General features: G+C 40.1%; 1 protein-coding gene across 3 annotated transcripts in view; it reads left to right on the top strand.

Moving 5' to 3' along the window:
• SCAPER (S-phase cyclin A associated protein in the ER) overlaps window positions 1-22342 on the top strand; it is a 508094-nt gene that overhangs the window by 424939 nt on the left and 60813 nt on the right. For all 3 annotated transcript variants that reach the window (XM_030317623.2, XM_030317622.2, XM_030317624.1), the window contains one exon: window positions 20662-20817. In XM_030317623.2, the coding sequence (XP_030173483.1) occupies window positions 20662-20817 (156 nt within the window). The remainder of the gene's footprint in view (window positions 1-20661; window positions 20818-22342) is intronic.

The raw sequence follows: 22342 nt of genomic DNA, 5'->3' as shown, positions 1-22342 counted from the left end.
TTGAGTGTCTTTTCCTGTACCTGGTGGGCATCTGTATGTTCTTTGCAAAAATGTCTATTTGGGTCCTTTGCCCACTTTTTAATCAGATTATTTGTGTTTTTACTATTGAATGGTAAGAGTTCCTTATATATTTTGGATATGGACCCCTTATCTGGTATATCGTTTGCAAATATTTTCTCCCTTTCAATAGGCTGCTTTTTCACTTTGTTGTTTCCTGTGCTGTGCAGAAGCCTCTAAGGTTGATGTAGTCCCACTTGTTCATTTTTGCTTCTGTTTCTTATCATATGCAAAAAAATATTTGCCAAGTCCAATGTGAAGGAGTTTTTCCCTGTATTTTCTTCTAAGAGTTTTATGGTTTGAGGTCTTACACTTAAGTTTAATCCATCTGAAGTTCATTTTTGTGAGCAGTGTAAGATAGGAATCCAATTTCATTCTTCTGCAAGTGGCTATCTATTTGTACCAGCACCATTTATTGAAGACACTGTCCTTTCCCCGTTGACTGTTCTTGGCTCCCTTGTCAAAAATTTGTGGACTGTATATGCATGGGTTTGTTTCTGGGTTCTCAATTCTGTTCTGTTGATCTGTGTGTGTTTTTATGCCAAAACCATACTGTTTTGGTTATGATAGCTTTGTAATTAGTTTGAAATCGGGAAGTGTGATGCCTCCAGCTGTGTTCTTCTTTTACAAGGTTTCTTGGGCTCTTTAAAGTCTTACTAAAGCACAGTCCTTTTCATCATATCCAAGTAGATATTTATGTCTTAAAACAGGGAAATCAAACTGTGAAACCAGAAGGCAAATAGATGATTCCAAGTCACTAACTGATACCAGTCTTTTGGAATCAAAAGTTATCAAATGAAAGGCATCTATTCAAGAAGTTATAAAACTGTACTTTAGCACTTTCCTAGCCAACAAACCCTCACCTCATATCAGAATATAGCATAGGCCCATCAGGCTGCACAAGTTCAAAACTGAACACAATCTTTTCACCCAGAGGAGCTCCTTTTCCTGTGTGATTTGTCCTTCTCAGTGGCACTGATATCCCAGTTACTTAAGCCAGCAATCTGATCACTGTCAAACACTCCTCACAGAGACTCTTTTACCAAATCAATATCCAATTAAGTCTTTAGTATTTACTGAGTAGAGACAGACGTGCCTGGCGAGAAGAGCAAGTCGCACCTTAATGTCTGGGGCTCAACCGAGGGTGTGGCTCCCTGCGGTGCAAGCTGAACCACCTTGGAGTGTGGAGACACAAAGGAATCTAGATCCAAGTCACCTCTTTCCCACTTTTGGAGCTCGATGTCTGGCCTGCCTGTCTGGCTCTTGAGGAGAGACCTGGGAAGATGGCTGGGTAGGAGGATGCTGGGCTCACCTTGTCCTGCTGATTGATTAGAGTCCATCCACATCTGCCTAAACACCCAGAAAACCACCAGAAGACTAGCAGAACAGATTCTCCAGAGCCAAGCGTAGACAAGAGGCCCACGATAGAGGGTAGGAAGGGCAGAGAGGCAGTGCATGCTACACAGACAGGCAGGTGGGAGCCGGGGCGGTGGAGGGGCAGCCCTCCAGGCAAAGAAGAACCCCTGAAGTCTGGCTTGCAAAAGCGGAGGGGCAGACTCCGTGAGTTCTGACAGCCAGCAGGACTTAACATCTGGAATGTTAAAAGTCAGCAGCTCTGCTCTCGGAGAGTGGGGAGGGCAAGGGGATGCCAGGAGGGAGAGTTGTTGAGCCCAGAAGACAGAGCTCAGCTCAACGGGGGGACAAAGGTGCTGGCAATCGCCATCTCCCTCTCCCATCCCCCAGCCGAAATTCCAAAGGGAACCAGTTCCCATCACCAAACTTGGTTGCACCAGGCAAACACCCAATGCTATGCTTCTGTGGGTCCATCCCTCCAACTGACCTGCCTCCCTCCTGGTGCTGCAGGGCCCCTCCCACAGGGGACCACCACCAACAAAGCTAGCTAAGCCTGCCCCTTCCACCCCTATGCACCTTGCAGATCCACCCCATCTAATAAGCCCTTGGCCAGATCCCATTGAAGCAGCACAAGCCTGACAGTGTGCAAACAGCCCAGACAGGGGCCACACCACTCCACAGTGAGTCCTGCCCCTGGGAGGGGGGAAGATAAGGTACACACCAGTCTGACTGTGGCCCCAGCGGTGGGCTAGGGCAGACATGGGATCTGACTGTGGCCCCACCCACCAACACAAGTTACCCCGGGCAGCACAGGGGAAGTGCCCTGCAGTTTGGAGCTACCGCAGGGACTACCCAAAGTGTTGAAACACAAGAATTCTCCTCAAAAGAAACTCCAGGAAGTAGGGACAGCTAACCAATTGATCAAAACCGATTTAAGCAATACAACGGAACAAGAATTTAGAATAACAGTCATAAAATTAATCACTGCGCTTGCAAAAAGCATAGAGGACAGCAGAGAATCTATTGCTACAGAGATCAAGGGACTAAAAAATAGTCACGAGGAATTTAAAAATGCTATAAATGAGGTGCAAAATAAAATGGAGGTGGCCATAGTACAGATTGAAGAGGCAGAGGAGAGAATAGGTGAATTTGAAGATAAAGTTATGGGAAAAGAGGAAGCTGAGAAAAAGAGAGAAAAAAATCCAGGAGTATGAGGGGAGAATCAGAGAACTAAGTGATGCAATCAAACGGAACAATATCCGTATCATAGGAATTCCGGAAGAAGACGAGAGAGAGAAAGGGGCTGAAGGTGAACTTGAACAAATCCTAGCTGAGAACTTCCCTGATCTGGGGAAGGAAGCAAGCATTGAAATCCAAAAGGTGCAGAGAACCCCCAGTAGACATAACTTGAATCGATCTTCTGCACGACATATCATAGTGAAACTGGCAAAATACAAGGATAAAGAGAGAATTCTGAAAGCAGCTAGGGATAAACGGGCCCTAACTACAAAAGTAGACACATAGGGGAGTGCCAAACCTACCTACTGAAACTTGGCAGGCCAGAAAGGAATGGCAGGAAACCTTCAATGTGATGAACAGAAAAAATGTGCAGCCAAGAATCCTTTATCCAGCAAGTGTGTCATTCAGTATAGAAGAAGAGATAAAGGTTTTCCCAAACAAACACAAACTGAAGGAATTCACCACCACTAAACCAGCCCTACAAAAGATACTAAGGGGGACTTTGTAAGTGAAATGTTGCAAGGACCACAAAGTACCAGAGATATCACTACAAGCACGAAACCTACAGACATCACAATGACTCCTAACCCGTATCTTTGAATAATAACACTGAATGTAAATGGACTAAATTCTCCAACGAAAAGACATAGGGTATCAGAATGGATAAAAAACAAGACCCATCTATTTCCTGTCTACAAGAGACTCATTTTAGACCTGAGGACACCTTCAGATTGAAAGTGAGGGGATGGAGAACTATCTATCATGCAACTGGAAGTCAAAAGAAAGCTGGAGTAGCCATACTTATATCAGACAAACTAGACTTTAAATTAAAGGCTGTAACAAGAGATGAAGAAGGGCATTATATGATAATTACACAGTCTATCCATCAGGAAGAGCTAACAATTATAAATGTCAATGTGCCAAATACGGGAGCCCCCAATTATATAAAAGAATCACAGACATGAGCAACCTTATTGGTAAGAATGTGGTAATTGCAGGGAACTTTAATTCTCCATGTACAACAATGGAGAGATCATCTAGACACAGGATCAATAAAGAAACAAGGGCCCTGAATTGGATCAGATGGACTTGACAGATATATTTAGAACTCTGCATCCCAAAGCAACAGAAGATACTTTCTTCTCGAGTGCACATGGAATATACTCCAAGATAGATCACATACAGGGTCACAAAACAGCCCTTCATAAGTATAAAAGAATTGAGATCATACCATGCACACTTTCAGACCACAATGCTGTGAAACTTGAAATCAACCACAGGAAAAAGTTTGGAAAACCTCCAAAAGCATGGAGATTAAAGAACACCCTACTAAAGAATGAATGGGTCAACCAGGCAATTAGAGAAGAAATTAAAAAATATATGGAAACAAATGAAAATGAAAATACAACAATCCAAACGCTTTGGGATGCAGTGAAGGCAGTCCTGAGAGGAAAATACATTGCAATCAGGCCTATCTCAAGAAACAAGAAAAATCCCAAATACAAAATCTAACAGCACACCTAAAGGAAATAGAAGCAGAACAGCAAAGATACCCCAAACCCAGCACAAGGAGAGAAGTAATAAAGATCAGGGCAGAAGTAAACAATATAGAATCTAAAAAAACCTGTAGAGCATATCAATGAAACCAAGAGTTGGTTTTTTGAAAAAATAAACAAAATTGATACACCTCTAGCCAGGCTTCTCAAAAAGAAAAGGGAGAGGCCCAAATAGATAAAATCATGAATGAAAATGGAATTATTACAACCAATCCCTCATAATACAAGCAATTATCAGGGAATACTATGAAAAATTACATGCCAACAAACTGGACAACCTAGAAGAAACGGACAAATTCCTAAGCACCCACACACTTCCAAAACTCAAACAGGAAGAAATAGAAAACTTGAAAAGACCCATAACCTGTGAAAAAATTGAATCAGTTATCAAAAATCTCCCAACAAATAAGAGTCCAGGACCAGATGGCTTCCCTGGGGAATTCTACCAGACATTGAAAGCAGAGATAATACCTATCCTTCTCAAGCTGTTCCAAAAAATAGAAAGGGAAGGAAAACTTCCAGACTCATTCTATGAAGCCAGCATTACTTTGATTCCCAAACCAGACAGAGACCCAGCAAAAAAGAGAACTACAGGCCAATATTGCTGATGAACATGAATGCAAAAATTCTCAACAAGATACTAGCAAATCAAATTCAACAGCATATAAAAAGAATTATTCACCACGAGCAAGTGGGATTCATTCCTGGGCTGTAGGGCTGGTTCAGTATTCACAAATCAATCAATGTGAGACATCACATTAGTAAAAGAAAAGAAAAGAACCATATGATCCTGTCAATCGATGCAGAAAAAGCATTTGACAAAATACAGCATCCTTTCTTAATAAAACCCCTCGAGAAAGTCGGGATAGAAGGAACACACTTAAACATCATAAAAGCCGTATATGAAAAGCCCACAGCTAATGTCATCCTCAATGGAGAAAAACTGAGAGCATTTCCCCTGAGATCAGGAACATGACAGGGATGTCCACTCTCACCGCTGTTGTTTAATATAGCGTTGGAAGTTCTAGCATCAGCAATCAGACAACAAAAGGAAATCGAAGGCATCAAAATTGGCAAAGATGAAGTCAAGCTTTCACTTTTTGCAGATGACATGATACTATACATGGAAAACCCGATAGACTCCACCAAAAGTCTGCTAGAATTGATACATGAATTCAGCAAAGTTGCAGGATACAAATTAATGTACAGAAATCAGTTGCATTCTTATACACTAATAATGAAGCAACAGAAAGACTAATCCCATTCACAATTGTACCAAGAATCATAAAATACTTAGGAATAAACCTAACCAGAGATGTAAAATTTCTGTATGTTGAAAACTGTAGATTTGGAAAAAAAAATTTTTTTAAAAAGAAAACTGTAGAAAGCTTATGAAGGAAATTGAAGAAGACACAAAGAAATGGAAAAACATTCCGTGCTCATGGATTGGAAGAATAAATATTGTTAAAATGTCAATACTCCCCAAAGCTATCTCCACATCCAATGCAATCCCAATCAAAGTTGTATCAGCATTCTTCTCGAAGCTAGAACAAGCAATCCTAAAATTTGTATGGAACCACAAAAGACCCCGAATAGCCAAAGTAGTATTAAAGAAGAAGACCAAAGCGGGAGGCATCACAATCCCAGACTTTAGCCTCTACTACAAACCTGTAATCATTAAGACAGCATGGTATTGCCACAAAACAGACACGTAGACCAATGGAATAGGGTAGAGACTCTCCAGAATTTGACCCACAAAAGTATGGCCAACTAATCTTTGACAAAGCAGGAAAGAATATCCAATGGAAAAAAAGGCAGTCTTGTTAGCAAATGGTGCTGGGAGAACTGGACAGCAACATGCAGAAGAATGAAACTAGACCACTTTCTTATACCATACACAAAAATAAAGTAAGAATGGATGAAGGACCTGAATGTGAGACAAGAAACCATCAGAACCCTAGAGGAGAAAACAGGCAACAACCTCTTTGAGCTCAGCCATAGCAACTCCTTACTCGACACATCTCTGAAGGCCAGGGAAACAAAAGCAAAAATGAACTATTGGGACCTCGTGAAGATAAAAATCTTCTGTACTGCAAAGGAAACCATCAACGAAACTAAAAGGCAACCAACGGAATGGGAAAATACATTTGCAAATGACCTATCAGACCAAGGGCTAGTATCCAAAATCTATAAAGAACTCACCAAACTCCACACCCAAAAAACAAATAATCCAGTGAAGAAATGGGCAGAAGACATGAATAGACACCTTTCTAAAGAAGACATCCACATGGCCAACAGACACATGAAAAGATGCTCAACATCACTCCTCAACAGGGAAATACAAATCAAAACCACACTGAGGTACCACCTCACGCCGGTCAGAGTGGCTAAAATGAACAACTCAAGTGACTACAGATGCTAGCGAGGATGTGGAGAAATGGGGAACCCTCTTGCGCTGTTGGTGAGAATGCAAACTGGTGCAGCCACTCTGGAAAACAGTGTGGAGCTTCCCCAAAAACTTAAAAATAGATCTACCCTATGACCCAGCAATAGCACCGCTAGGAATTTACCCAAGGGATACAGGAGTGCTGATGCATAGGGGCACTTTTACCCCAATGTTTATAGCAGCACTTTCACCAATAGCCAAATTATGGAAAGAGCCTAAATGTCCATCAACTGATGAATGGATAAAGAAGTTGTGGTTTATATATACAATGGAATACTACTTGGCAAGGAGAAAGAATGAAATATGGCCTCTTGTAGCAATGTGGATGGAACTGGAGAGCGTTATGCTAAGTGAAATAAGTCATACAGAGAAAGATAGATACCATATGTTTTCACTCTTATGTGGATCCTGAGAAACTTAACAGAAGACCATGGGGGAGGGGAAAAGTTACAGAGAGGGAAGGAGGCAAACCATAAGAGACTCTAAAAAACTGAGAATAAACTGAGGGTTGATGGGGAGTGGGAGTGAGTGGAGGGTGGGTGATGGGCATTGAGGAGGGCACCTGTTGGGATGAGTACTGGGTGTTGTATGGAAACCAATTTGTCAATAAATTTCATATTTTAAAAAAAGTTGTGGTTTATATATACAATGGAATTCTACTTGGCAATGAGCAAGAATGAAATATGGCCTTTTGTAGCAATGTGGATGGAACTGGAGAGTGTTGTGCTAAGTGAAATAAGTCATAAAGAGAAAGATAGATACCATATGTTTTCACTCTTATGTGGATCCTAAGAAACTTAACAGAAGACCGTGGGTAGGGGAAGGGGGAAAAAAAGTTACAGAGAGGGAAGGAGGCAAACCATAAGAGACTCTTAAATACTGAGAATAAACTGAGGGTTGATGGGGGGTGGGAGGGTGGGGAAACGGGTGATGGGTGTTGAGGAGGGCACCTGTTAGGATGAGCACTGGGTGTTGTATGGAAACCAATGTGACAGTAATTTGCATATTTAAAAACAATCTTTAGTACTTACTGATTCTGCCTTGTCACTATCTCTCAGATTTATGACCTTTGCTCTATTGTTATGTCTTTAAGTATTCAGGTTCTCTTGTGATAGCAGATAGCTTGGCTCTCTGTTTCTCTCTCTCTTCTCCTTTTCAAAATAATTTATTTTTCCTAATTATAAAAGTAATGTGTGCTCAATGAGAAAAACAACTTGTTAAATCAGAAAATAAAAATGGGTATTTTTGTAAAAACACAAAAATTTTCTTTAATTCCTCCACCCAAAGATAATGACTGGGTTGGTTTTGGTGTACATACATGTGGTGGTTTTATAAAAAATATTGTAATACTTGTGCATATTGTCTTATGTATTTATTTTTCTAAATAGGAATTTGCAAATTACTTTTTGCTGGCTTTCCAATTGTTTGTTTATGTAGTAGTGATTTGTTTCATGTAACCTATTGTTACTCTGTAGGTTTATTCTAGTTTTTTACTACAGATGCCACTTTGAAGAACATCTTTGTACACTCATTTTTCCCTGCAACTGATTGTTTTCTTAAAATAAATGTTGAGAAGTAGAATTTCTGGGTCAAACAATTGCAGTAAGGGTTTTTGTCCATATTGCCAAATTGACCTACACAAAGATTAACTATGAGTATGTTCTTGCACCCTCAGTCTACACAATATGTCATCACTCTTTTGAGCCTTAGCCAAATTGAGAGGTGAAAATATTTATTTTTATAGTAGTGACATTGAACATTTTTAAATGTTTATTGGCCATTTCTATTTTTTTGTGAGTTGCCTGTTCTTTTACTTTGCCCATTTTTCTACTAGTGATTTTGAGTCTTTAATTGTAAAAGCTCTTCTTATATTAAGAACATTGGGCACATGCACATGTGAAGAAGCAGCAGAAGGGCACCATCTGAAAACCAAAGAGAGAGTCCTCAGAGGAGTTCAACATTGTTGGTACCTTGATCTTGGACTATAAACCTCCATTACTTTGTTGAGATATGAATAGAATGCACTAAAATATCACTTACCATCATATACTGTGAAATGGAAATACAATGCTGCAGATGATGCTTCTGCTTATTTGGAGCAGTGTTGATTCCTTGTGGTAGGTCTCTGTTTATAAGATCTTAGTTCTTTACTGTGGAACTGACTGTGTCATTGAACAGATGGCAACATAGGTTCCTGCCAACTTCAGTCCCCCCCCACCATAGAAGGCCAACTAGCAGCTATCTATAGATAAAGACACCAGTGTGAAAACCCCAGAAATTGGGGGTGGGTGAGTCTGAAGAACCCTCCCTGGACTTCAGAGACCAAGAAGGACTGCATTAGAAGGGTGAAAGGAAAAACTAACACTCTGATCACATCACCTCTTCCCCAGGCTGGCCACTGAGAGGGTCTCGGTAAGCTTATAGTTTCTCCAATGTGAAAAGAGAACCCAAAGTGGATGTCCAGGTCTTCCAGTGTTGTGGGACACTTCCCAGGAAGCCCACTTGGGTTTTGCCTCATGAAGATCATAGGGGTAATCTGCAGGGTTCAACCATTGAGAATCAACTTGAAAAAGAGAAGGAGGGGTAGGACTGAGAGCAATAAGCATTCAAATCCTGGTGAACTGCACTCCAGTTTGCAGTGATACCTGAGCAGACATCCCAGATAGCATTTCTGCCTATTCATAAAGCTAAACCTAGATAGCCCCCATCTTGGCAAGGAGCTTAATTGGCAGTTCTGCCTGATTTGGTTCCTCAGTCTCAGGCTGTACTGGCTGTAGAGCCTGTTCTATAGCCCCACCAGGACAGAGAAGCAATTTTAATCCCTGCCTAACTGCTCAGCATCACCTCCAGTTTTGACCAGCCAGAGAACCCATGCAGCCACAAAGCCCATCCTACAGCCCTGATCAGGCAGGTAGCCAAGCCAACAGCCCTACCTAACTGTTGATCATAGCTTCTGGCCCCACACATTTCCAGGAAACCTTAACAGTGACCCTGGGAAATCTCAAAGCATAGCCTACAGCGCCACCCAACTATGAGATAGATCTGGGAGTCCCTCCCAACCAGAGAACCCAGCTGGCAACCTTGCCCAATATCAGAGCACAGCCAGCAGCCCACCTGAAGTCCAGCCTGCAGCCCCACCCAACATTAAGGCATAGCCTTTAAAAACATGGAAGGAAAAAACTGTCAACCAAGAATGCTGTAACTGTGACAATGCTGCCCTTCAGAAATAAAGGAGAAATAAAGACTTTCCCAAACAAAACCTAAAGTTCAGCTCCACTAGACCTGCCTTATAAGAAATGCTAAAGGGCATTATTCAAGCTGAAATAAAAGGAGGATAGTAACAAAAGAAGGTGGATGTGTAATAGTCACTGGTAATTGTAAATATATAGTCAGAATCTGAATGTCTGATATTGTAATGTTGGCACATAATTCACTTACAAGTGTAGTTTAAAAGTTAATTAAGGGGCGCCTGGGTGGCGCAGTCGGTTAAGCGTCCGACTTCAGCCAGGTCACGATCTCGCGGTCCGTGAGTTCGAGCCCCGCGTCGGGCTCTGGGCTGATGGCTCAGAGCCTGGAGCCTGTTTCCGATTCTGTGTCTCCCTCTCTCTCTGCCCCTCCCCCGTTCATGCTCTGTCTCTCTCTGTCCCCAAAAAAATAAATAAACGTTAAAAAAAAAATAAAATAAAAAAATAAAATAAAAGTTAATCAAGGGGGGCCTGGGTGGCGCAGTCGGTTAAGCGTCTGACTTCCGCTCAGGTCATGATCTCCCGGTCCGTGAGTTCGAGCCCCGCATTGGGCTCTGTGCTGACCGCTCAGAGCCTGGAACCTGTTTCAGATTCTGAGCCTCCCTCTCTCTCTGACCCTCCCCCGTTCATGCTCTGTCTCTCTCTGTCTCAAAAATAAATAAACGTTAAAAAAAATTTTAAAAATAAAATAAAAATAAAAGTTAATCAAATGTATTAAAAGTAACCAAATGTATTAAAAGTAACCATAACTACAATTAGTTGTCATTTGATGCACACTATAAAAAATATAAATTATAACACCAATAACCTCAAATGTGAGCAGGGGAGAAGTAAAAGCATAGTTTCTATATGCTATCAAACTTACAAAGGAAAACCTGTAGTAGATACACAGAAGATTATTATAAAGGAGTCAAATCATACCACAACAAAAAGTTATCAGATCACAAAGGAAGAGAGCAAGAAGCAAGGAACAAGGAAAGTACAAAACAGAAAACAAAATGGCAATAGTAAGTCCTTACTTATTAATAATTTAAGTGTAAGTGAATTAAATGCTCTAATCAAAAGACAGAGTGGCTGAATGGATTAACAAAACAAGATGCAATGATATACTGCCTATAAGAGACTCATTTTAGCATTAAGGACATACATAGAGTAAAGGGATGGAATAGATATTTCAAAGAAATGGTAATAAGAGAAAGTATGGGTAGCTGTATTTATATCCGACAAAATAGACTTTAAGCTAAAAATAGTCAAAAGAGACAAATAAGGTCATTATATAATGATAAAAGGGTAGTCTACTAAGAAGATGTAACAGTGGTAAATATTTATGTGCCCAACTCTGGAGCAAAAATTCTCAACAAAATACTAGCAAACCAAATTCAACAGCACATTAAACGTCTTACACACCTAACAATATTATCAATACCTATGTGCCAACTGATAACATTTTTCAGTAACTGATAACACTTTTTTATAGTGCATTAGATCTTTTTTCTTATTGGTAAGAAACCAAATGTTGCAGGTACAGCTAACTCCCCATCGTCATTGCTTTCACCTTACTCCTCAGGAAGAAAATCACTATGTTAGTTTGTGTATATCATTCCCATTCATGTTTGTGTGTGTGTGTGTGTGTGTGTGTGTGTGTGTGTGTGTGTGTGTGTATGATTATATATATATATGTACAATCATATAATCATATACATACACATACGATTTTATATAAACATTATGTATAAAAATATGTATGTGTCAGCATATAGATGGGTCTTGTTTTTTTATCCATTCCAGTGCCCTGTGTCTTTTGACTGGAGCATTTGGTCCATTTATATTTAGAGTGATTATTGAAAGATATGAAATCAGTGCCATTGTGTGGCCTGTAAGTTGGTGTTTCTGGTGACATTCTCTGGTCCTTTCTAGTCTTTGTTGCTTTTGATCTTTTTTTGTTTTATTTTGTTTCTTATCCACTCAAAGAGTCCCCCTTAAAATTTCTTACAGGGCGGTTTAATGGTCACAAACTCCTTTAGTTTTTGTTTGGGAAACTTTTGATCTCTCCTTCTATTTTGAATGATAGACTTGCTGGATAAAGAATTCTCGGCTGCATATTTTTCCAATTCAGAATGTTGAATATATCCTGCCACTCCTTTCTGACCTGCCAAGTTCCTGTGAACAGATATGCTGTGAACCTGATCTGTCTTCCCTTGTAGGTTAAGGACATTTTTTTTCCCTTGGGGCTTTTATAATTCCTTCCTTGTCTGTGTATTTTGTGAATATGCCTTTTTGAAGATCAATTTTGTTGAATTGAATGGGAGTTCTATGTGCTTAATGGATTTGGATGTCTGTGTTCTTTCCCAGATTAGGAAAGTTTTCAGCTATAATTTACTCACATAACCTCCTGCCCCTTTTTTCTCTCTCTTCATCTTCTGAGACCTAAAGACACCTGCAGATTTAAAGTAAGGGAATGGAGAACCATCTATCATGCTAATGGACATCAAAAGAAAGCCAGAGTAGCCATACTTATATCAGAAAAACTAGATTTTAAAACAAAGACTGAAACAAGAGATGAAGAAGGGCATTATATCATAATTAAGGGATCTATTCACAAGGAAGGCCTAACAATTGTAAATATTCATGCCCCCAACCTGGAACACCCAAATATATAAATCAACATAAAACATAAAGAAACTCATTGATAATAATACCATAATAGTAGGGGATTTTAACCCCGCACTTATAGCAATGGACAGATGATCTAACTAGAAAATCAACAAGGAAACAATGGTTTTGAATAACACACTGGACCAGATGGAATTAAGAAATATATTCAGAACATTTCACCCTAAGGCAGAAGAATACACTTTCTTCTCAAGTGCACACCAAAAATTCTCCAGAATAGATCACATAGTGGGTCACAAATCAGCCCTCAACAAGTACAAAAAGATCGAGATCATACTTTGCATATTTTCAGACCACGGCACTATGAAATTCAAAATCAACCACAAGAAAAAATTTGGAAAGACCATGAATACTTGGACATTAATGAACATCCTACTAAAGAATGAATGGGTTAACCAAGAAGTTAAAGGGAAATTAAAAAGTGTAAAAAGTACACAGAAGCCAATGAAAATGAAAACACAACAGTCTAAAACCTCGGGGATGCAGCAAATGTGGTCATAAGAGGGAAGTATATAGGAATCCAGGCCTTACTAAAGAAGGAGGAAATGTCTCAAATATACAACCTAACCTTATACCTAAAGGAGTTGGAAAAAGAAAAGTAAAGCCCAAAACCGGCAGAAGAAAGAAATAATAAAGATTAGAGCAGAAATTAGTGATATCACAATAGAAAATAAACAAACAAACAAAAAAAACCAAAAACAGGACCAGGAACTGGTTCTTTGAAAGAATTAACAAAATTGATAAACCCCTAGCCAGATTGATCAAAAAGAAAAAGGAAAGGACCCAAATAAAATCACAAGTGAAAGAGGAGAGATCACAACCAACACTGCAGAAATACAAGCAATAATGAAAGAATATTAATGAGCAATTATATATATGCCAACAAATTGGGCAATCTGGAAGAAATGGACAAATTCCTAAAAACATATAAACTACCTAAACTAAAACAGGAAGGAATAGAAAATTTGAACAGACACATAACCAATAAAGAAACTGAATCAGTAGTCAAAAATCTCTTGAAAAACAAGAGTCCAAGACCAGATGGCTTTCCAGAGGAATTCTACAAACATTTAAAGAAGAGTTAATTCCTCTTCTTTTGAAGCTATTCCAAAATATAGAAATGGAAGGAAAACTTCCAAATTCATTCTATGAGCCCAGCATTACCTTTATTCCAAAACCAGACAAAGACCCCACTAAAAAAGAAAACTACAGACCAGTTTCCCTGATGATCATGGATGCAAAAATTCTCAACAAGATACTAGCAAAACGAATCCAATAATACATTAAAAGAATTTTTCACCATGATCAACAGGATGTATTCCTGGTCTGCAGGGCTGGTTCAATATCTGCAAATCAATCAATATAATACATCACGTTAATAAAAAAAAAAAGGATAAGAACCATGTGAACCTCTCAATAGATGCAGAAAATGCATTCGACAAAATATAGTATCCTTTTTTTGGTATAAACCCTCATGAAATTAGGAATAGATGGAACAAACCTCAAGATCATAGAGGCCACATATGAAAGACCCACAGCTGATATCATCCTCAATGGAGAAAAACTGAGAGCTTTCCCCCTAAGGGAAAGCACTTTATCAGATATGTCATTTGCAAATATCTTTTCCCATTCCATCGGTTGCCTTTTAGTTTTGTTGATTGTTTCCTTTGCAGTGCAAAAGCTTTCAATCTTGATGAGGTCCCAATAGTTCATTTTTGCTTTTAATTCCCTTGCCTTTGGAGATGTGTCGAGCAAGAAATTGCTGCGGCTGAGGTCAAAGGGGTTGTTGCCTGCTTCCTCCTCTAGGGTTTTGATGGTTTCCTGTCTCACATTCAGTCCTTCATCCATTTTGAGTTTATTTTTGTGGATGGGGTAAGAAAGTGGTCCAGGTTCATTCTTCTGCATGTTGCTGTCCAGTTCTCCCAGCACCATTTGCTAAAGATACTGTCTTTTTTTCATTGGATGCCCTTTCCTGCTTTATCAAAGATGAGTTGGCCATACATTTGTGGGTCAAATTCTGGGTTCTCTATTCTATTGGTCTATGTGTCTGTTTTTGTGCCAATACCATACTGTCTTGATTGCAGCTTTGTATTAGAGGCTAAAGTCTGGGATTGTGATGCCTCCCACTTTGGTTTTCTTCTTCAATATTACTTTGGTTGTTTGGGGTCTTTTGTGGTTCCATACAAATTTTAGGATTGTTTTTCTGGCTTTGAGAAGAATGCCGGTGCAATTTTGATTGGGATTGCATTGAATGTATAGATTGCATTGGGTAGTGTTGACATTTTAACAGTATTTATTCTTCCAATCCATGAGCACGGAATGTTTTTCCATTTCTTTGTGTCTTCTTCAGTTTCCTTCATAAGCTTTCTATAGTTTTCAGCATACAGGTCTTTTACATCTTTGGTTAGGTTTATTCCTAGGTATCTTATGGTTCTTGGTGCAGTTGTAAATGGGATCAGTTTATTTCTCTTTCTGTTGTTTCATTATTGGTGTATAAAAATGCATCCGATTTCTGTACATTGATTTTGTACCCTGCGATTTTGCTGAATTCGTGTATCAGTTCTAGCAGACTTTTGGTGGAGTCTGTCGGGTTTTCTGTGTAAAGTATCATGTCATCTATGAAAAGTGAAAGTTTGACTTCTTCTTTGCCGATTTTGATGTCTTTTATTTCATTTTGTTGTCTGATTGCTGAGGCTAGGACTTCCAACACTGTGTTAAACAACAGCGGTGAGAGTGGACATCCCTGTCATGTTCCTGATCTCAGGGGAAATGCTCTCAGTTTTTCCCCATTGAGGATGACATTAGCTGTGGGCTTTTCATATACAGCTTTTATGATGTTTAAGTGTGTTCCTTCTATCCCGACTTTCTCGAGGGGTTTTATTAAGAAAGGATGCTGTATTTTGTCAAATGCTTTTTCTGCATCGATTGACAGGATCATATGGTTCTTATCCTTTCTTTTACTAATGTGATGTATCACATTGATTGATGTGCAAATATTGAACCAGCCCTACAGCCCAGGAATGAATCCCACTTGATCATGGTGAATAATTCTTTTTATATGCTGTTGAATTCTATTTGCTAGTCTCTTGTTGAGAATTTTTGCATCCATATTCATCTGGGATTTTGGCCTGTAGTTCTCTTCTTTTGCCTAGTCTCTGTCTGGTTTGGCTATCAAAGTAATGCTGGCTTCATAGAATGAGTCTGGAAGTTTTCCTTCCCTGTCTACTTTTTGGAACAGCTTGAGAAGGATGGGTATTATCTCTGCTTTCAACGTCTGGTAGAATTCCCCAGGGAAGCCATCTGATCCTGGACTCTTATTTGTTGGGAGATTTTTGATAACTGATTTAATTTCCTCACTAGTTATGGGTCTGTTCAAATTTTCTATTTCTTCCCATTTGAGTTTGGGTCATGTGTGGGTGTCTAGGAATTTGTTCATTTCTTCCAGGTTGTCCAGTTTTGTTGGCATATAATTTTTCATAGTATTCTCTGATAATTGCTTATATTTCTGGGGGATTGGTTGTGATAAATCCATTTTCATTCATGATTGTATCTATTTGGGTCCTCTTTTCATTTTGAGAAGTCTGGTTAGGGGGTTATCAATTTTATTTATTTTTTTCAAAAAACCAACTCTTTGTTTCATTGATCTGTTCTACTGTTTTTTTTTTTTTTTTTGGATTCTATATTGTTGATTTCTGTTCTGATCTTTATTGTATCTCTTATTCTGCTGGTTTTGGGGTGTCTTTGCTGTTCTGCTTCTATTTCCTTTAGGTGTGCTGTTAGATTTTGTATTTGGGATTTTTCTTGTTTCTTGAGATAGGCCTAGATTGCAATGTATTTTCCTCTCAGGACTGCCTTTGCTGCATCCCAAAGGGTTTGGATTGTTGTGTTTTCATTTTCATTTGTTTCCATATATTTTTTAATTTCTTCTCTAATTGCCTGGTTGACCCATTCATTCTTTAGTAGGGTGTTCTTTAACCTCCATGCATTTGGAGGTTTTCCAAACTTTTTCCTGTGGTTGATTTCAAGTTTCATAGCATTGTGATATGAAAGTGTGCATGGTAATGATCTCAATTCTTTTGTATTTATTGAGGGCTGTTTTGTGACCCAGTAAGTGATCTATCTCGGAGAGTGTTCCATGTGCACTCGAAAAGAATATATATTCTGCTGCTTTAGGAAGAAAAGTTCTAAATATATCTGTCAAGTCCATCTGGTCCATTGTATCATTCAGGGCCATTGTTTCTTTATTGATTTTGTGTCTAGATGATCTATTGTTGTAAGTGGAGTATTAAAGTCCCCTGCAAATACCACATTCTTACCAATAAGATTGCTTATGTTTACGATTAGTTGTTTTATATATTTGGGTGTCTCCAAATTCGGTACATAAACATTTATAATTGTTAGCTCTTCTTGATGGATAGACTGCATAATTATTATATAATGCCCTTCTTCATCTCTTGTTACAGTCTTGAGTTTAAAATCTAGTTTGTCTGATATAAGTATGGCTCCTTCAGCTTTCTTTTGACTTCCAGTAGCAGGATAGATGGTTCTCCATCCCCTCATTTACAATCTGAAGGTGTCCTCAGGTCTAAAATTGATCTCTTGTAGACAGCAAATAGATGGGTCTTGTGTTTTTTTGTTTTTTTATCCATTCTGATACCCTATTTCCTTTGGTTGGAGCATTTAGTCTGTTTATATTCAGTGTTATTGTTGAAAGATATGGGTTTAGAGTCACTGTCTTATCTGTAGATTTCATGCTTATAGTGGTGTCTCTGGTCCTTTGTGGTCTTTGCTACACTCACAGAGTTCCCCTTAGGATCTGTTATATGTCTGGTTTAGTGGTGATGAATTTCTTCAGTTTTTGTTTGGGAAAACCTTTATCTCTCCTTCTGTTCTGAATGACAGGCTTGCTGGATAAAGGATTCTTGGCTGCATGTTTTTCCTATTCATCACATTGAAAATTTCCTGCCACTCCTTTCTGGCCTGCCAAGTTCCAGTAGATAGGTCTGCTACTACCCTTATGTGTCTATCCTTGTAGGTTAAGGCCTGTTTATCCCTAGCTGCTTTCAGAATTCTTTCTTTATCCTTGTATTTTGCCAGTTTCACTATGATACGTCATGCAGAAGATCAGTTTAAGTTATGTCTGAAGGGAGTTCTCTGTGCCTCCTGGATTTCAATGCATGTTTCCTTCCCCAGATTGAAGAAGTTTTCAGGTATAATTTGTTCAAGCACACCGTCAGCCCCTTTCTCTCTGTCTTCTTCTTCTGGAACTCCTGTGATACGGATATTGTTCCGTTTCATTGAATCACTCAGTTCTCTGATTCTCCCATTGTGATCCAGAATTTTTTTTTAATCTCTTTTTCTCAGCTTCATCTTTTTCTATAATTTTATCTTCTATTTCACCTATTCTCCCCTCTGTCTCTTCAGTTCTCGCTGTCAGTACCTCTAGTTTATTTTGCACCTCATTTACAACATTTTTTAATTGATCATGCCTATTTTTTAGTTCCTTGATCTCTGTAGCAATAGATTCTCTGCTGTCTTCTATGCTTTTTTCAAGCCCAGCGATTAATCTTATGACTATTATCCTAAATTCTTGTTCAGTTATATTGTTTATATCTGTTTTGAGCAGTTCTTTAGCTGTCATTTCTTCCTGGAATTTCTTTTGAGAAGAATTCTTCCATTTCGTCATTTTGGCTAGTTTTCTGTCCCTTATGTGTTTTCAAAGCTTGTTATCTGCCCTTCACCTTCGAGCACTACTATATTAAAGAGGGGTCATACACTGTCCAGGGCCTGGCCCTTTAGGAGGTGTTTTTTGGAGTGCGTTACTTGCTTTCTGTTGTTGTGACTTTGATTACTTTATCTCCCTACTCATACTGATATTTCAAACCCTCCACTAGGTGTGTTTTGATTTGTTCATTGATGTGGCCCTGGAGAGGAAAACAAAAAACAAACAGAAAACAAAAATACACAAACACACAAGCAAACAAAAAAAACCCCAAAACAAAAAGTCAGAAACACCAGCTACAAGTAAGCAACAGGGGGGAGTGGTGCTGATGGAAGAGGCCTTATCCCATACAAAGAGAGAAATGACAGGGATGAGGAAAAAGAAAAAATAAAAATTGCCCAGACAGAGAAACTATACAGCTTAATCCAGAGGGAGAGAAAGGAAAATAAAGAAGGAGGCAGGAAAAAAGAAAAGAAAATAACATTGGCCAGACAGAGAAACTATTTGGCTTAATCCAGAGAGAGAGAAAGGAGAATGAAGAAGGAGGTGTGGAACATGTATCAAGAGAATGGATTAAATATGTCTGCTTAGACAAACCAACAACCAGAGTAACCGGACTGGAGGAGGGAAGAGATAAGAAGGAGAAAAGGAAGGAAGAATGTATCTATATAATAAGAATTGTCGGAGAATTAAACCAGGCAATGCAGCAGTGCTGGTCTCATGGAGGGGCTGTCTCATTCCTCAGCTACTACTCCGCTCCAGTAGATATGCAGTTACCAGGTGCAGAAGGGGTGGTTTGGAGTAGGCAGGTCCAGCCTCCAGTGTGGGTTCTGCTGTCTGATGCCTGAAGCCCCACCTTGTTGGTGGTGGGGAGAAAAATGGCAACATGCCAGTCTCTCCTCCACAGACCAGCTGTCCCAAACCAGTCTGTTCAAGCCATCCTCACTGTGCTGCAGGTGCAAATGAGGCAGTTTGTCCCACTCTGCCGACTTCCGTGCCCTGGCTCTTGATTGCGATTCAAACTCCTGCTCTGTGCTCTGCGGTACTGGGGGAGTGCAGCTGCACACCGCCCGATATATAGTCCCCAGCTGGTGGACGTGAGCAAGCTTTGTCCTTTCCCGCAGCACACCAGGGAGGGGATCACTTTCTCCAACTGTGGACTACACCCCTGTCCTAACCACCAAGCCTGGTGCTGGCTCCCCTCCTTCCCAGGTGCGCCATCCGGGCAGCCGGGACCCAGTCGCAGAGAAAGCCCTTCATTTAAAGATTGGATCTTTCTCCGGCCTGGTCCGTGGTTTTTCTCTTGTCCAGATACAGTCCTATGCTTCCCCAACCTCTCTTTCTCTTCCTTTTGTCTCCCTGCAGAAGGGGATACCTCCCCACCATTCGTTGTCTCTCTCCCAGTTTGCAATCACGCACCTATGGCCCGTCAGGTTGTCCCGGTGAGTCCCTGGAAGCGACTGCCTCCCGGACTCTCGAGTTCAAAGTCCTTGAGCTTCAACACTGCTTTGTTTGTGAGACAAGGGAACTTTGGATTCCCCTACTTCACCATGTTGGCCCTTCCCAAAATTAACATGTGTTGATTTTCAGAACTACTACATACAAAGTCCTGCCCTTTTCATACATGTAAATACAGTAGCACTGAAGTAGTATAAAATCTCTAAGGTAAAGCTGATTTATCTACAGGTAATTTATAGTCTTAAAATACTATTTTCAACGATAGTTGCTTTGCAGACTAATAAAAGAACCACTATTTTTGGTCCAGTTTAATAAACAGTTCTGGAAAGCTGTTTAATGGGATGAAAAGTTGAAAGTGACTTCTTAAATGTTATTGTCAATTGTCAAGACTGGTAATTTTCATAACAGAGAGCAATTAGATTCTCATTATTATACTCTTAATGATGACAGGATTTTGGAAAACAGAGAATCTACAGTTGCATTAGAAATTTAGGTTGAAACAAGAGTATCTGAGTAGCATCATCTTATTTTCTAAATCTCTACATTCTAGGGAATTTGGCTCTCTGGTACTTTAAGAAGTATTGCTTTTCAAGAGTGTAGAGATAATTATAAATCATTTCAAATATTGACAGACTCTTTAGACCACTAAAAATGATCAGATGATCATTTTCATTCATCTTTCTTGAAAAAAATAGCATCAGAATGACCAAAAGAAGGAAGCAAATCACTTACAGAAATAGCTGATTATTCAGGACTAAATCTAAGGAAATTGTTACTTGAGATGCTTTACTCAAACCTATTGTTTGCTTGTTTGAGGGGTCTAAGCCTATGTTTGTTAAGATTTATCTTTGAAGGTGACGATATTGCCAGCCTGTGCAGACTGATAACACATATGTTTCTCCCCACATCTAGCTACGTGGTGAACATAGGCCTGATCAACAAGCTTCATGGCTGCTTCCTCTCTGTGCAAGGCCCAGTGGATGAGAATCCCAAGACAGCCACCTTTCTGCAGCATGCTGCAGGACTCTTGCATGGAATGTGCATGCTGTGCTTTGCTGTCACCAGAAGGTAAGGCTTCTACTTGATACTAATCTAGGCTCAACTTTGGAAACATCTCTAAAGTTTTGCCAATCTTGGGGTCATTTTATAGGGATGCAAGTGGTCACGTTGGCCTCTTTTTTTCTTTGCCTTACCTTTGTCCTTCTTGGTTTCCCATACTGAGGCAAGCCTCATATTTCTTGTTTTTCCCTAGCTACATGCTCCTGTCAAAGTCTGTTTTTCTTTTTGGTGTCATAAACTTAACTGTCATTGCTGGAAGAGATCTTGGGGGTCATCCATCCCTCTTCTCCTGAAATCCAGAGGAATTAAGTGATTCTCCTTGAGTCAGTTACAAAGCCTACACCAGATCAAGCCAGGCCCTCAGCACAATACAGCGCAGCCTCACAGTGTCCATAAGTTTGTTCACATGCTTTTATTTACAGCCTCCTAGGTTTGTTTATTTTCCCCTTTTGTCTCTTTCTCCAAGATACCTTCATGAATAAAGGAAGGGAGCCATCCAAAAACAGTAGCTCCCTAAAGTTACATATGATCTATGTGTGGGGAGACCCGATGTGGTAGAGGCCTGCAAGAATTCACCTGAGGCAGAACAAAAGAGATAGAAGTTTATTGAACACTGCAAGGGACCAGCAGACAGGACAACAAAGGAGAGACTGGCTGCCATGAGGCAGTGGTGAGGGGCTGTAGTTAAGGGGGAAGGTGAGGGGTATAGGGAAATGTATAGAATTTTCCTTTTTTGGTACCTGTGTCCAGGGTCCGGGTGTAAGTAACCCATTGTTTTTGCCTAGGGCTTAGGATATTTTGAGGAGGGTCACCTGTTGGCCTGTTGTATTCAACTAGGGGCTGCTGTCGGCCCTTCTACCTTACTCAGGTTTCCATTGCTCAAGTTGGTTGCCCAAAAGCATCCTGTACACTATGGGCATGATTATAGCCAATGTGTCAGGGACAACTGCTGGCCTGGTTGGCTCTTTATACCCCTCACCCCATCCTGTGGACTGTCTGCAAAAGCAGTAATTCTCTGGGGCGGGGGTGGGGGGCACAAAATAAACCCCTGTTGCATTCTTTTCTCTCCCACCAATTAAAAATCATTTGCAGGGGTGCCTGAGTGGCTCAGTCGGTTAAGCATCTGACTTCAGCTCAGGTCATGATCTCGCAGTCTGTAAGTTCAAGCCCCGCATCGGGCTCTGTGCTGACAGCTCGGAGCCTGGAGCCTGCTTCAGATTCTGTGTCTCCCTCTCCCTCCGCCCCTCCCCCACTCACACTCTGTCTCTGTCTCTCAAAAATAAATAGACATTAAAAAAAAAAGATCTGTTAGCAATAGTGATTCAGTGTTTCTGATAGGAATGTGATGTAGCCATCAGGCATATTAAGAATGTTCAGTAGGGGCACATAGGTGGCTCAGTTGGTTCAGTGTTCAACTCTTGATTTTGACTCAGGTTGTGATCCCAGAGTTGTAGGATCAAGCCCTACATCAGGCTCCTTGCTGAGTGTGGAGCCTGCTTGGGATTCTCTCTCTCTCCCTCTGCCCTCTTCTCCA

This window comes from Lynx canadensis, chromosome B3 (assembly GCF_007474595.2).
Source record: "Lynx canadensis isolate LIC74 chromosome B3, mLynCan4.pri.v2, whole genome shotgun sequence".
NCBI lineage: Eukaryota > Metazoa > Chordata > Mammalia > Carnivora > Felidae > Lynx > Lynx canadensis.
This window is presented reverse-complemented; position numbering and strand designations above follow the sequence as displayed.